Source organism: Grammomys surdaster, unplaced genomic scaffold (genome assembly GCF_004785775.1).
Source record: "Grammomys surdaster isolate TR1022 unplaced genomic scaffold, NIH_TR_1.0 239, whole genome shotgun sequence".
NCBI classification, from domain to species: Eukaryota; Metazoa; Chordata; class Mammalia; order Rodentia; family Muridae; genus Grammomys; species Grammomys surdaster.
In genome coordinates, this window is record NW_021604684.1 from 9,460,666 (window position 1) to 9,477,595 (window position 16,930).

A 16,930-nucleotide genomic window follows, 5' to 3' on the forward strand; every position below is an offset into this window, starting at 1 on the left:
CCCCCCCCCCCCCCCCCCCCCCCCCCCCCCCCCCCCCACCCGCCATCTCATCAGCCCTGAATTCTAAACTTTCGCAGCGCTGGGCCCCTCTCGTTTAAGCACTGGTCACATTTTACATTTGTCACGTGTTCGCTTCTCGAGGATGAGGTTCACTTCGCTCACCGGGAACCTCGCACCTACAACGAGCCTCTTGGGACAAGCCTCCTTACGACTAGACCAACTACCAGCCAGGAGGGTGGTGCCATGCCCGGAAGAGCAGGTTAGCGCACAGGAAACCGGAAGTCCATGCCCACTGGGGGCGTGGTTTTTCCGGAGAGCGTGACTCGCCACTCGGCTCGAGTGCGCAGGCGCAGTGTCGGCGCTCTACTCTGGATCATGGCGGCGCGTTCCCTGTGGGCGGTGCAGCGGCTGCAGCGCCTCCTGGCCTCGGGGGCTATGTCAGAGTGCAGGTAAAAGGGGCGGCGGGGCTGGGCAAGCAGCGGCGTGAGCGCGGCGACGGGCAACCATGGGAGGGAAGACGAGGGCTAGCCGGGCGCCGGCGAGGACCGGCCTCAGGTCCCATGACCCGGCGCGTCCACGCCGCGTCTCTTCCAAGGGAGGCTGAGGCCCGTAGGCGCGCTTTTCTCAGCCAAGGAAGATAAGTGGATCCCAGGCCGTGTCCTAGGAGGTAGATCCCCAGGCATTACTGAATCAGAGACGAACTCTTTCCTAGCCCCTGTTCACCTGTTTCTTGCAGTGGTGGATGTATTGGGGGTTCTTAGCCGGACTCCGGCGGTCTTAGAGCAAACTTCTCTACCTTCCACCTTCTCAGGGGCGCTCTTTACCTGACTGTAAAAGGAAGGCACTAGACCTGGGTTCTCCTAATGGCCATCCCATCAGTCTTAGGGATCCTTTAAATTACAGTTGCCATCAGTGGACTATAGGACTGTAGTTAGTTCTTTTTATTATTTCATGTTTAATAGTTGAGGAAACTGGAATTTAGGAAAATTTTTGCTAACTCCTCCAGACTTAAATCTTAAGGAAGTTATCCTGTCAAGAAAGCAGTTGTGACTCACGAACAGGTGTTTTGTGTTAGTTCATTCCTGAGAATGAATAAAAAGACTGTCTATGAGTTAGAGAACTCTGACTTGTAAATTAGCTCTAGGGAAATCCAGGAAATTTGCATGGCCATTTGTCACTCCTTTTTTTTTTTTTTTTTAAATCTTAGTACACCTGACCTAACACCCGCCATACCAGAGCTGTGAGGTGTTGTATTTAATGCTTAGGGCAGGGTGGTTTGTTTTCAAACCTTTGGCAGTTTGTTGGGTGAGGTAAGGAAATAATCAAAGATTAGTTTCTTCGGAAGGAGTAACTATTCTGAGCACTGACCTTTTTTCTCTTTAAATTGGTCCTGTTTTGACTAGCTATCTGTTTATCCAGGATAAATGTAGTTTTCTAGGAGGGATGGTCTTTGACCGTGTGTAATTTGCTCCAGACATACCTATGATAACTATATTTTCTGAACCAAATATTTGGAACCATGTAGAATTGGATAGCAGACCATAATAAAATTCTAGACCAGCCTGAAAAGTCTGAGAGAGAAAAGTTCTCTCACCTGTGAGGTCAGGCTGGCTCTACACTCTGCCTAGAGTGCTCTCTTAAATCTTTAAGTTTCTGCCATCTCAGTGACCACTGTCCAGTGTATCCCCATTCCTATAAATAATGAACAGCTTGCTTTAAAGAGCTCTTGGACCTGGTAGGGTTTTTTTTTTTTTTCACTTGAAATAATTACCAGGATCCAGGAGGGGTGATGGTGATAACTTCCTTAAATTAGAGGTCAGGACTGCCACATTCCCAGATCTGCCCTGAACAAGGTCCTAGACTACATTTCTATGTAAACTGAACTATTTTAGTAATACCAGGTGTAAGGGCTCATCTCCCTATGCCCATAGAAGCCAAGGACAGGTACACACACAGTTTTACTGCAAGGTCTACTGTTGAGGAAGTCAGAAGCAGAAAGTTTACCTTCTTTCCCCAGTTGATAGGGGAATTACAGGGAAAGGTGTTTTTCTTTTTCGTTTAGGTGGTGAGAATGGGAAAGATCTAGGTTCATTTGTGCCAATGTACATGTCATCATGTCTCTTCACAAGTCATGTGTTTCTTTTTAGGGGTTCATTATGTTTTGTGCTTATGATTCTGAGCTTGTGCCATCAAATGTCATTGGCAAGGCAAATTGGCTTGTGGGAATGTCCTTTCTTTAAAAGCCTGTGTGAAAGTTCCCTGAAAGGATCCTGGAAGCAATTCCTGAATTTGTGTCCCCGTTGTTGAGACCTTAGCCATTTCATTAGCTGTGCATGACATTACTAGTTGATTATTAGATGACATTACTAGTTGAACAAAACCTAATTGACTAGAACTAGATTCTGTTTTAGTGACCTATTTCATCCATAGGCTATACCAGTCATAATTTCTCTTTCACTGTACAGATCTTCCTCCCTCCTTGAAAGCCTTACAGCATGTGGTCTGAAAGTCTTAGCTAAGCTTAACTGAATTTCTTTTACTCTTCTTCCACTTCTGTAAGATAAGAGTTAAACCAGAACCTTGTTACTTTGTGTGAGTTTGTATGCTAAATATCCTGGCTCAACAGAACACCAGCTGTATGCGTTTCTTTTGTTTTTGGTTGGGGGAGGGTGGTGAGTGTTTCTTTGAGGCAGGCTTTTACTGTGCTATCAAAAAGATCCACCCATATCAGCCTCCCAGTACCTGAGATTGCAGGTAGTCAGTCCCATGCTACTATGCCCAGCTTAACTTTGCAGTCCATAACAAGTCATTAAACCACAAGCCTCTCATCTTGAGTTTTTCATCACTAAAGTAGGGTTTATTGTGGGAACTGGTGAGTGAGTCCTGAGTCTTGCCTGTGTTGACAGGGACCAGCCATCCCCAAAACTCCAGAGTCTCAGACCTATGGAGGAATGACAAAACCCGTTCTCTCTGCTAGTACGGAATTTAACAATTGAATGTAGCCCAACAGTTAATAGTGGAAGTATAGAAAAGGTCTACCATAGCTCCCCCCCACACTTGATGTTGACTGCTCCCCTACAGAGATTGTTTCTACTGAGATTAACTAAACCTGCCCCCTTGATCCAGCTGTATACCATCAGATCTACCTCCTTGTTTATCTGTGTGTAATAACCCCGCCTCCTTGTTCAGCTTTATGTAATAACGCTGTTCAATCTATATACTAAACTATATATAATCAAAGCTTCCAGGGTGCTGAGGTCTCTCCAGCCAGGAGACTAACTGATCCCAGCTTTCTGCCTCTTCACGCCAGTCATCTGTCCTTGGAGCCATTTGGATGCAGCAATTGGCGCCCAACCTGGGACATGGACAGTGATTTTGGGAAACTCTTATTGGTCAGATGAGGGACCACTTCCATGAGAAAGTATGCTTATGCAGGTAAAATGGGGGAAATGAGGTAGAAAAAGATAAAGAAAAATGAGAAAGACATAAAGCTAAAGGAACAAAGGGTGAGAGGGCATGCAATTCTGAGTGTTGGGTATAAGAAATATGGGACATGTAGATTCTAGAGATGGGCAGTTATATTTCAGTACTTAGAGATTTTGAGAAACCCTGAAAGCAGGGTAAAAACATTGCAGCCCCATCAGTGTATTACCGGGAGACAGGTATTCCTTGACAGATTGTTTTCACTAGCAGCCTCCATCACTACAACAAGGCACACCCCCAGTGGAAATGTTTTTCCTAGACCGTTTGACCATCAGAGAAACTGGTCTGTAGATAATTGGCTGTTTTGCAGCATCGGGTGGGGTATTCACTGCAACTGCTGCTTTGGTGGAAAACAGTTACAGGCCAAACACAGAATGGCCCAGTAGCCCCTGGAACATCCAGTCTTTGTTATAAAAAAAGAAAGAAATAGGTGAATGGAGGTAGTTACAGGGTTTGAGAGCCATAAAGTCATGCATGCGGGCAGTGGATCCCTACAGCAGGACTGCCGTCGCCTACTGCTGTACCATTATATTTCCATTTATTTTTGCCATTCCTCCATGGACCTGACATGGGTCTTTGACATGGGCAAAGCTTTGACATCAGCTTCTTTTCCCATCAGTGTTTACAGTGACAACACCTGTATAGTCAGAATAATACAAGCCTGGATCAAGAGTTATGCCATCTTTTATGTAGGACCCAGAACTTTTGCTACGTTTGTCATATTTGGTGACACTGAGGTCTCCCTCTGCCATTGGCTGAAGGTAGTGTATGGGCCAACACCTTGGTCTCAGGATGCCTGCTCTGCTTCTTTGCTGCTGTGTAGTCTGGCTTAATACAAGCCCTTTATAGTCATGCTCTGTACCATCAAAACGACGCCTCTGTGTGCCATAAATTTATCTCCCCAGAACTGGCTAGGCAAGGAGTTAAGCAGTGCACCCACTGGGTTCCTTTTGAACCTGTCACACGTGAAGTGTTAGCTCCATGTGGTTATATCACAATCCTCTCTGGCAGATGGATGTTACTCATGCCTCCTCCTTTGAGAGATACAGTTTGTGCATGTTTAATGCTGATACCTATTCTCAGATTGTTTATGCCTCTGTTAACATAGGAGGCTGCAGAGCATACCTCACTGCATTGCTGCATTTGCCAGTTTGAGCTATCCACAGCATCTTTAGGTGGAAAATATTCCTATTTATACATCTTCTGCATTAAAGACTTTTGTGCCCAACATAAACTAGCTCACAACACAAGCATTCCTTAAAACCCCAGGGGCAAGCTATTGTAGAAAGATCCCACAGATATCTCAAACAACAAAGAAACTAAAGGGGGTGGAGATCTACCCCTACCCAGTTATCTCAACAAGCCCTTGTTTACATTAAAATTTTGAATTGTATAATAGTCAACCTCACTGCATAGAATGACACTGGTCACTAAAGGACAGAATAAAACCTAAGGTGCTATGGAAAGATGTCCTGACAGGAGAATGATCTGGCCTATGCTAATGTGGGGTGAGGATATGTTTGTGTTTTTCCTGAAGGTGCAGAACGGCCACTTTGGGTACCTTCAAGGCCTGTAAAGGTCCATGGATCCAATGAAAAGCCTGTCTCCAGGTATGAAGAGGCTGAGACAGATTCCACAAAGAGTGACTTTGTAGCACCTGAGGGCAAGAAGGCAGTCCAAAGGGGCAGAGTGGGGGCACGAGCATCAGAGAGCCAAAAGGCAAACGCCAAAAGATGGCAACTTTGCTGTCTGACTGGTGCTGAGTACTGCAGCACACTGTTACTGGACTAGGAGTGAAGATTCATCCTGAACATCTGAGAAATAAGAAACGGGGAGATGTAGGGAGCAGAGAAAGAAAGCCCTGAGAGAGATTGAAGTCCTTAGTGAATGTATGTGGTGACTTGAGCTGCCCATGTCAAAGACCCCAGAGCCTCAGACCCATGGAGGAATGGCAAAGCCTTCCTCTGAGGAGTGAGTGTGAGTGTTGGCAGTGTATGCAGATGTCCACCATAGCCTCTCCCTCTGGATATTTATGACTCAATGACTGCTCCTCTACAAAGACCGCTCCTACTGAAATTAACTAAACCTGTCCCTTGATCACCTGTCTCAGCCTAAATTCCTATGTGTAACCTCATATTTTCTACTTGTCAGTAAATTCATTCTATTCCTATTCTTTTTCATTAAAAAGCTTGTTAGTTATTTCCTTATCACAAATACATGAATGTATCTGAGACATTCTAAATGAAAAACTGCATCTAAGTGACTATCTGTTATGACTTTGTTGACACTAAGCATCCTTAAGGCATGTCTGTAGAAAACAAAATATTGTCAGGCTTAACTGAGGCAAACAATTTAAGAGGAAATGGTAAGTGATGTAATAAGTACAAGCCTTCCTTTTATAGTGACAAAGATGTTCTGAAATTGTGTTTCAGAATTTGGTTGACTCTGGACATAGTAAAGAGTTTGAATTGTACAGTTTAAATGGTAAATTGTATGGCATGACAGCTACATACTGATCAAACTTTAATTGTGTGAGAATTTTGCCAACTTCTTGTTTGCACCACCTGCTTGCCTGCTGCCCACAGAAGCAAGAAGGAATTAGATCCCCTAGACTACAGGTGGTTGTAAGCTGCCATATGGAGTGTTTGGAATTGAATCCAGGTCTTCTGGGAGAGCAGCCAGTGCTCTTAACTGCTGGGCTGTTTTTCTCACCTTAAAGCCATTGCTTTTAAGAGCACTTTAAAATCTAGTCATGTTTCAGGTACTGAGTGATTAAAAACATAAGGCAGATGAAGCAGAAAAATGCCTAGGAAGGACTTCATTGTTTGTCACCAAGACTGATTGAAAACCGTTGAGGGTTTCAGTGTGGGTGCTTTGGGCTCTAACTGTTGTGGTTTTGCGTTTGTGTGCCACTGCCCCGCCCCACCCTCTTAGGGGATGGCAACACCCATTCAGCACAGCCACCCAAAGGACTGCTGGGGAAGACTGCAGTTCTGAGGATCCTCCTGATGGACTTGGTCCCTCTCTTGCTGAACAGGCCTTAAGGCTAAAAGCTGTTAAACTGGAAAAAGAAGTCCAGGATTTAACAGTGAGTAACAGATTTTACATTATTTGTTGTTTATGTCTCTTTTCTGGTTTAAATGTCCAAGCTAAGTTTTGTGTGTGTGTATCTTTTTTAAAAATAAATTTTCCTCTAAAATGGCTCTTTAACCTCTTTCTGCACTGCTCCCTTGCCCCCCCCCACCCCCTGCCCCCAAAAAAGTCTGGTTTTTAAAAAGCCACGTGGCTAAGAATGTGCCTCCCTTTGGCTCCCTCTTGTATTGTAGCATTTAGACAGCTGATGGCTTGGCAAGGTACAGGTGACTCGGTACCAGTCAGGTGACAGAGAGTAAATATTTGTTGGGTGTGGTAGGTCGTTCTACTCTACTAGTCAGAGGACATCTGGCCTACTGGACACAGTCGTGATTGAGCACTTTGAGAAGAGATCGATAAAGCAGAAAAATTACAAAGCAGAGCAAAGCCACTCTGGACTAAAGGGTGTTGGGAAGCATGTCTTATGAGAGCAATTAAAGAAACCAGGAATTAAAAGGGAGAAGAGGACTAAACGGGCTGAGAACTGCCTTGAAACAGGTGATAGGTTTTAAAACTTACCTAGTCATATTAGAGTTCAAATTAATGAAAGAAAGCTTGGCAGTGTTACCTAAACTGGAAACTCTTTTCTCTGAATAATGAACTTGAACCTGATGTGTTGAAGTTAGTCGGAATTAACTACAAGCTACTGAAAGTGTAAGTAGGTTACCTCTTTGGCAGTGTGTAGAGCAATCAGCCTCATGCTGTTTGTTTTTGACAACTGGTATTATTGGAGCCCTTGTGCATGCTGAGAGAGCCCTGTCACTGTGACAAGCATGAGATTCATAAAGTAAAAGCATTCTTCCCTATGATTTCTCATCCTTTGATTTTGCGTCTGATATTTAGCTGAGATACCAGAGAGCCGTGGCTGATTGTGAAAACATAAGGAGGCGAACCCAGAGATGTGTGGAAGATGCGAAGATATTTGGTAAGACCTGAGTCACAAATTAATGAATTTAGTTGAAGGGCAGGCACCTTTGTAGCACCTTTGTAAACCGAGTGTAAGTAGAAATATGCCTGAGTCCCTAACTGATCTCATCCTCCTCCCACTGTCTCCACTGTCAGCCATTGCCATGATAATGCCAGCCTTTGTTTTTCTAAGCGTGTACAATTAGTAAATTTCCAACATTCTAGGCTGTCCACGGCCTTTTCTGTCATTAATGAACCAGTGAATCTTCAAGACATTCGAAGGAGAATCCAAAGAACAGTGCATAAGCAGGGACACTAAAGTTTGCTCAGTGTAAGCAACATAGATCTGTATCCACAGGGAAAGTCTGCGCTGCTGTGGATGAGAATTCTTAGTTGCTGTCAGTACTCCACAAGTTGGTGATTTATAGAACAGCCTGAAGGAAGCTAAAATTTTGAGGAGGGGGAAGGAGAGTGGGAGGGAGTCAGTCCAAGTTTATAGCAAGGCTCAGCAAACTATAGCCAGTTAATATATACTGTTTTAAATGTCATGATTTTCTTTAAAATACATATAAACTTGTTTTCTCTTTACCTACAGAACATAAAATCCTTGGCTTTTGCCTCTTGTCCCACAAAGCCTAAAATGCTTCCTGTGTGGCCTTTTACAGAAGACAGTTGTTGGCTGCTGAGTTTTGGAAATGTCTGTTGCAAATAGCAGTTTTAGCAATGGGAGAACTTCTGATGTTCCACCTGCTTGATGAACAAGATGGATGGACACCAGAAGTCAAGCTTTGAGTTAGAACTAGTTATTATCAGTTTACTCAAATGGTAAGACATCTGGGAACAAACTCATGTTAGCTAACTGCTAGCCAGTTTATTATCCTAAAATGTATCTAGCCAAAGAGTCCATAGCAGTCATTAGCCGAAGGAATTTCCTCCTGGTGACCAGAAATACTTAGGAAGCCAAAAGGTTTTTGAATGATCATGGAGAGAACAATGGGGTTTTGTTTATTTTGTTTGCTTTGTGGTTTTTTTTTTTCTTTTGAGACAGGGTCTCTCTATGTAGACCAGTTCGAGGCTGGCCTTGAACCTACCAAGATTCCTGCCTTTGCCTCCTAAATGCTAAAATTAAAGGTGGTGAGCTACGGTACCTGGCAGAAAGTATAGCATTTTTAACAGATATAGCATTACAACTGTCTCATCTCCTTGCATGCATAGTTTTAACTTTTGTAGTCTATCTTCTTGGTCACAAAGATTATTTTTTCCAAGAGATTACTACCTATTAAAATAATGTAATAAATTGGGACTGAGGAGATGGTTCAGTGGGTAATTTCTTTGCAAGCATGAAGGCTTGAGTTGAGATACCCAGAACTCATGAATAAAAAGGTCAGGAGCGCGCCGGGCGGTGGTGGCGCACGCCTTTAATCCCAGCACTTGGGAGGCAGAGGCAGGCGGATTTCTGAGTTCGAGGCCAGCCTGGTCTACAGAGTGAGTTCCAGGACAGCCAGGGCTATACAGAGAAACCCTGTCTTGAAAAACCAAAAAAAAAAAAAAAAAAGGTCAGGAGCGTAACTAACCCCAGTGCTGGTAGGGAGGAGACAGACAGTTCCTAGAAGCTCACAGGGCACTCACTTTGGCTGAAGTGTCCAGATCTGTAGCCAATAAAAGATTGTGGAAAACTGAGAGCAAGACCATCCAGTGTTGACCTATGCTGACTTTTGCTGGTGTGCACATACAGGAAAGCATATGCAGACATCTTACAGAAAGTAATCGTAATGCAGTAGTGAGAATGCAGTCAGAGACTGGGCCTTGGTGTAGCAAGAATTGGGCTTCTGTTTAGCCAAATTTCCACTGCTTCACCGAATTAGAAGCAAGGTTTCTCCTGGCAGTACCCAGGTCAGCACAGCTTGCTGCTTTCAAACTTGTACTGGAGGCTGAAGATGTAGCTCAGCGGCTGAGCAGTGGGCTTGAGCTTGAAAGACAGTACTGAAAACCCAGTCTGCTCTCAGTCGGGCCTTGTTCCTCTGAAGCACCTTCTGCTCACCCTTCTCTCGGCTGCCTCCTCTCCTACTCTAAACTAGATGATACCACACTGCTTCACGTGGCACTAGGGTTTATTCCTTCCTTGTGGGCCCATTTGAATGCCTGTAAATCAGCAGGCACGGTGCCAACACTGCTGCTGTTGGACCAGCCTGAATCAGGTTCCCACTGTTTTCCTCGAGGAGCTCTACCAAGTCTTATTCCCTAGCACTTAAAGGGAGAGGTCCTTCCTCCTCTTGTCTGCCGTATTCTGGCCAGCTTTCTCAGATCTCTCTATCGGTGTTTTTCTATTGCTTACATGGGGCTAGTCTAGGTAGCTATCCATTTGGCATGGCTGTAAATCTGTCCATAGAGTCCTTAGTCTTCACCCGTCCTTGCTGGGCATGCATAACTAATGGTGACCATTCCTTATCACAGTCAGAGTGAAAACAGTGGGTTCTCAGCATCTGAGTTTTATTGTCATCTTGTAACAGTTCACATTGTTCTGAAAGGTTTCTGTGGACCTTTTCCAGCACCTTCTTCCTAGTAGGCCATAGGAAGGAAACTCACCTCATCTATAGGTATGCCATACCTTCCTGTCTAGCCAGCCTCAAGAACAAGTGGCCCTTGGCATCTTTAGCATAATGCGTTTTTCTGATTTGGTACTCCCAACCCATACCCTCCCAGTGAAATCATCCTACCTTCTTGAGAATGGCCCCTGCACAACTAAGATAAACTTGTTTTTAGTCTGTTTTATGTAGACTTACTTAGTCAAGTTGTAACTTCCCAGTTTCCCAGTAGGATTCCTGAAGATAGCTGTCTGTCTCCAAACAGATACACTTGGCAAAAAGACACTGATTGTCGATTGATCGGGGTGATCAGTTAAGCTGATCCCCAAGTTCTTCCCACTTTGAGAAATGCTAAGCATAACGTGTTCTAGCCATTTCCCTGGGCCTTCTCCAGTTCTGCCCCTGAGGTCAGCATTGTTCTCAGGCATGTGTTTGGTTTCTGTGTAGGAATCCAGAGCTTCTGTAAGGACCTGGTGGAGGTGGCAGACATTTTGGAGAAGACTGCGGAGTGCTTTTCAGAAGGAGCTGAACCTGAGGACCACAGGCTTATTCTGGAGAAAGTTTTCCAAGGGCTGTCCCTGTTAGAAGCAAAGCTGAAAAGCGTGTTTACCAAGCATGGCCTAGAGAAAATGACACCCATCGGTGACAAATACGACCCTCATGAGCATGAACTCATCTGTCACATGCCAGCAGGTGTTGGGGTGCAGCCTGGCACCGTGGCACTAGTTCGGCAGGATGGCTACAAACTTCATGGCCGTACCATAAGACTTGCGCAAGTAGAAGTGGCAGTGGAGTCTCAGAGAAGACTCTGAACAGGTCACTGGAACCAAACCCTCTCCCAGAGTCAGGCACCTTTATCTCCTTTATTTATTAAGCTGGTTTGTATTATACATGAGGTCTTTCGTGTGCTCCGTTTTGGATTTAGTCACATTGGCTGTATCTCTACAGTGTCCTATTGGGTTTATGTGACCTGTTTGGTCTCATCAGGAGTCCTGCCACTAGGCGTTTGAACAATATGACAAGTGTCATGTGGCCTTTATCAAAATGTTTACAAAAATCATTTAAATTGGTACTCTGATGACTGAATCCAAAATCTTACCTGTGTTTTCATCTAACTGCTGGAATTAGTGCAGTATGTTGTGTCTCGTATTTTGAGGGAAAGGGAAATGATAGGGACTGGTTTGACATTTAGGTACGTAGATGACAATGCCTTACCCTTGTATAAAGTTAGATCACTTGGGCTGGCAGGTAAAGAGATTTCCTAAGGCTCCTTTTTTATTTCACTTTTTTTCAGTCATCTCTCATGGTTTTATTCCCTGCCAGGGTCACACTTACACTGTTTCATAGCCACCCCTTTCTGGTCCCTTTTGGAAGGGCTACAGGATCAGGCCAGTCTTCCTTTCTTGTTGGTAAGGTGAATACATTTATCATTAAACTGGTCTCAAGTCTAAGAACAGGCAAGTCTTGGTTGCCTTGACAACACAACCCAATCCTAGGAAGACCAAAAGCCTCCACACATCTCAAGTTGGAGGAAAAGACTTTGGGGACCAGGCATGATGGCTGTCAATTTGAAAATAAAAACAAAATATTGAGGTGGGTAGTTTTTTTATAGTATATAATTTACACAAAAGTAATGCTGCTTGCCTCCCTTGCATGGACTTGGAATGAACCGGGCCATCCTTCTTTCTGGATTAGGGTGTGGGGCTGCTTTGAAGAGGACAAGGGACTTCCTATAGCAGCAACAATAAAAATAAATACAAAGTCCTCAGGCACATTGTAAAGCAGTTGCTGTCACCTTCACTATTCCAGTTTTTAAATCCTGAGTCAAAAACACCAAGAAAAAGAAAATTTTTGTATATTTATTATTGGCAAAAAGAACAAAGTTGTCTCAGTTCTGCATATGTTTTGTTAAGAAAAGGTGTGACACAGTGCCATCACTGTCCACCTAGAGTCATTGGCAGTGCACGAAGGAAGGGCCATTTTCCTTGTGGTGTTCTTGGTGAACTGTGTGTATCTCCTGATAAGGCCGAGGTGCAGTGGCCTTTGTACTCAGGGAGCAATGATGTTGGTTTTCATGGTACAGGAAGCCAGAGGAATGACCTGCATCAGTGCCTGAGTACATGGTGGTACCACCAGACAGCACTGTGTTGGCATTGGGGTCTTTGCTAACATTGACATCACACGTAATGATGGAATGGAAGGTAAGTTCATAGATGCCATCATATTCAGCACCCAGAAAGAAAGGCTAGAAGGGGACGGACGTGGGGGCAGCAGACTTGGTTCTTGCCAATAACAACAACCTGGCCATCAGACAGCTCATAACTCTTCTCCAGGGAGAAGAAGGTTGCAACAGCAGGCATGTCTTATGGGAAGTCCCAGGCAACGTGGCACAGGTTCCCCTTGATGTTAACATTTGCCGATGGTGATGCTGTAGCCGTGCTTGCTCAGGAGCTTCATGAGTAGTCTATAAGGTCTTGTCCAACAGGATCACATAAGGAAGAACATAGTCCCTGTAGATGGGCTATGTCTCTCCAGAGTCCATTGGGATGCAAGCGCTACTATCAAGACAGCACAGCCTTAGTGGCTATGTGCACGCTCGATGTTGATGGTCTTGAGCATGATTGCGGTCGTCTATTGCCCTAGGGTTCAGGGAGCCTTGGTCAGCAGCACCGAGTGCTCCTCCAGGGCCATACATGTCTCATATAAAGTATGATGTTGTCTCTGTCATCCAAGTTGGTGACAAACCCTCCATAGATACCTCGGGGGATGCTTCTCTTTAGGCCTTGTCACCCACATAGGAAACCTGGCCAGTGCTGCCATCACACCCTAGCGCATTGGGCTACCCACCATGAAGCAGGAGACAGACTTGGAAGCATCCCCGCCTATGAAGCCAGCTCTGTTAGCACCCGTGCAGCAATATCTGCTTCCATGACAAACGGGGACAGGTGGGGACCCAGCAGTGGAGGATCTGAGAGAAGCCTGTGCTTGCCAGGTAAACATGGATACTACAGAGCATCTTCCCTTATACACAAGGAGCTATTTTCACAGCTTCTTGAATATGAAGTAATTTTAGGCAGCACCAACAGCAAATGACCCAAGTACATTTGTATAGGTAATTACCTACAGTGGCTGATTCCACCAACCCTGGGATCCTACATTAGATTATATGGGGAGACAACAAAAATTCTGCACTTCTATAATTTCTCATTAAATAAGGGTGATGTGTGCCTTTTCCTCCCGCCATAGGGGCTGACAGATGACTACCTCTCACATCAACAAAACTTGTTTTTAGAGCACTGGGGACTGAATGTAAGGTTTCATGAATGCTAAAAGCTCTACAGCTCCCGGCCCTGACAAGCTTTGTTTCCTAGTTTTTTGTATCTACCTTAAGCCTTATTGTGTGGACGTCTACCTTGTAAATTTTATGAACCTGTATAGTTCTTAAGTTTCAATAACTGATGGTGTGTAAAAGATTTGCCCAGTAAAAACCTTAATGTGTGAATTATACACAAGGTAAACTTTATAAAGGTTTTAATTTGAGAGGTCTTAACTGATATCGGGGAAAACGGAAATGAGAAGTTGATGTTGTAAACTTCCTTAGGAAATAATAAGTAGAATTTAGGAAAAGAACCACTCTGATTTCTCTTAGCATAATTCTGCCAGGCAGGCAGGGTGGCCTAGGTTAACAGCTGCCTAGGAAAAGCTGTGCTGATCTGTCTTGATATAACCATGACAGTACTTTACATTGTAAATTTCCCCAGTTTGTCCACACAACCAGATCTTGTAATATCTAACTGTGAAATGTAGTTAATGACTCAAAGTATAACTTGGAGCCTGGAAACTGTGTCGGCTGGCAGGGATTTCTGTTCAGGGACAGTTCCTCTTTGTACATTAGCCAGAAGCAGTCACGTGCTAATACTAAAAGAGCTTTCCCTTTATTAATCTTTAAGAGATGGAGTGAGCTCCTTGGGAAGGCATATGAATTCTATAACATCACCCATTCTGCTGCTTCTGAGGCTTAAATGTAGTTTGTTCTAAGATTAGACACAAGAGACAACCCTTCTATAGACTTTGACCGGACTACAAATTAAACTAGCACCAACTGGATTACTAGAAGAACCATATTCTGTTGTATACATAAATACAAGAATCCCACAAAATCTGAGTCTGTCAGATCCCGTCCTTATCTACAGAACAGGGCTTAGATCTCCTAAATGCTGGAAGAGCAGAGAAAACTGTAATGAGTAAAGGTGGTCTTGTAGACATTGTCTGGGAGGTCCTTTGATACATAAAACTGCCAATTGTAAATAGAGAAATAAATTTTCAACTTGTGTATTAAAAAAGGAAAAAGCCTTTCGAGTACTCTCATGATTGCAGTTTCCCAAAATAATATCAGCTCAATCACCTCCAGTCATTTTCAGGTGGGACCTTCATGAGTAAGATGTATTTAAATGAAGCCATCTTTCTTTGGTCCCCACCATCTCCACCAGATCTAAACACTTGAGCAAAGGTCAGGGGTTGGGATGGTATAAAGTGTACTGGGCACAGTAAATAACCACTTTAGAAAACAATTATGACTATCTTATGTGCATGTTTTGTCTCCATGTAAGTCTGCCCTATGTACATGCCTGGTGCCTGTGGAGGCCAGAAGACAAATCCCCTGGAACCGGAGTTAAAAATGGTTTTAAACCACCATGTGGGTACACTTTAAAAGTACTACTTACTGGGGGCTCAGTTGTAAAGAACACTCTGGCTCCTCTCCCAGTTATTCCCAGCACCCTCTGCAGTTTAAAGATTCTCTTGGCATTATTTTACTCTTCCACTAGGTACACATTGTAAATTTAATGTGAAATTCCACAATTGGAGTTTGCCCTGCTGTGCCCTCATTTTGACAAGGTTGACAGATAGAAACAATGAGAAAACAAGCCGTGTCTATTTTGGAGTTAATAGCTGCAGCTGCCCTTGACAGGAAACTAGTATGAACTGTAATTTCAGGAGTTCTGTTGCCTAAAGAGTGTTCTGATCTTCTTTCCATATGGTTTTGCAAATAGATTAGTATTATGTTCTTTTATTGTTCTGTAGTTTTTGCACTTAAGTCATGAATTCAGAATGAGATGAAGGTGTAATAGCAAAAAAAGTTGAGAGAAGGGAGCCAGAACAGTGTGGTAGAACTCAGGCTTGATACAGACTTGGAGCCCAGTTCTGGCCTCTGCCACCTGTGCTAATCCTTCCCTGCTTATAAAATGGTTATAAATTTGTGATACTGTGAGGAGTGCATGAAACTCCAGTAAGCTCTCCTATTGTATTGCCTAGATTATCACATTGTTTTTCTTCCATTTTTATGGTTGCCTAAAGAGTGGTTGAGTGAGAGCATTAATAATGAGTGAGAGTAATAGTCATTAATAGTAAGTTGTTATCTAACCTTCTGTAACCTGTGTGGCTTGAGCCCTGGAACCCTGGCTAGGGAGGGAGTGAAGAAAGGACAGGCGTACACATAGACACACACAGCAAGGCTGGGATCAGATGTGGCACTCTAACGCTGCCACTACCACTGCAACCTGTGGGTATTTATTAAATAGAGCACGAGGGAGGAGTTAACTAGTTTCAAAGGAGATGTCTGGAGGCCAGCAATCTCATGGAGGAGGAAGCCACGGTTGGTAGTCTTTGCAAACACTGAGTCTTCCATAGACAAGCAGAGTCCAGAGAAAAGTTTGGCCAGTATTTCATGAGCCAATTAATTGGTCGTGTAGTCCTCAGCAGGCTGTGTCCATATCAAAATACACATTCACTTAGAACTTCACTCACTCAGACTTCCCTATCGCTACACTGACTCTCTTAGGGTTACTATTACTGTGATGAAATAACCATGAACAAAGGTAACTTGGGGAGGAAAGGGTTTATTCTGCTTATATTTCCCTATCGCTCATCATTGAAAGAAGTCAGAGCAGGATCCTGGAGGTAGGAGCTGTTGCAGAGGCCAAGAAGGACTTCTGCTTAATGGTTTACTGACTTAGCCCAGGGTTATCTCTACTCAGAATGGATTGGAGCCTCCCCCATCTATCAGTATTTTTAAAAATGCCCTATATACATGGCTGCATTCCATCCTGATCATTAATAGAAAAAGTAAACAATTCAAAATTAATTCAGGAAGTTCCTAAAACTGACCAGATTCACTGTGGTATCACAACTACCTGTGATTCCAGTTTGGGAGATCCATTGCTTTCCCCAGGATTCCAACGGCACTGCACACACAAACATATTAACAAATCTTTAAAACAACCCCAGTGTTTTTTGACACATTGAGGGTTAGTTCCTGAGTTCATTCTTGAGTTTTCTCATTGCTTTGTGATTGTTTGACCCATGTGATAATAGTGAAAATGGCATTTTGGGCTTCTGGACCAACCCTTTAAAAAAAAATAGCTGAGCCAATACCATCTTGTCTACTAGTGACTCCATCATGCAAGTGGGGCTACCCTGTACATTTGTGGACAAATTAAACGATTATTACTTTGGTTTTGGAGTGGTTCATTGCATAGCAGCAGTTAGCTGACATGTTTTCCTCACTGCATTTCTAGTCTCAGCTCATTATTTTGCACCCCAGTACCAACAAATTGTGTGGTTTTGTTTCCTTGCTTTTCCTCTTCCTAGCTATCTTGAGCCTGATGGTCTCATGCATTAGCAATAAGCTGGTAGAGTTATAGGAACTAATGGGTACAGCTAAACACTGGGTGAAGCCAGGGTAACCCCAAAGAATAGAGGAAGGAAAACTCTGAGCCAGAGAGGTCGAGAACACAGCACACAGAATCAACTAAGCTGGGCTCATA

The 16,930-nt window shown here is 43.8% G+C and overlaps 1 protein-coding gene across 1 annotated transcript; it reads left to right on the top strand.

The window, feature by feature from the left end:
* Positions 1–375: 375 nt before the first annotated feature.
* Grpel2 (GrpE like 2, mitochondrial) lies at positions 376–14,459 on the top strand. The gene is made up of 4 exons (XM_028774247.1): positions 376–449; positions 6,418–6,571; positions 7,459–7,540; positions 10,554–14,459. The coding sequence occupies exons 1-4, from the start codon at positions 376–378 to the stop codon at positions 10,916–10,918; spliced, it is 675 nt and encodes a 224-aa protein (XP_028630080.1). The 3' UTR covers positions 10,919–14,459.
* Positions 14,460–16,930: the final 2,471 nt, after the last annotated feature.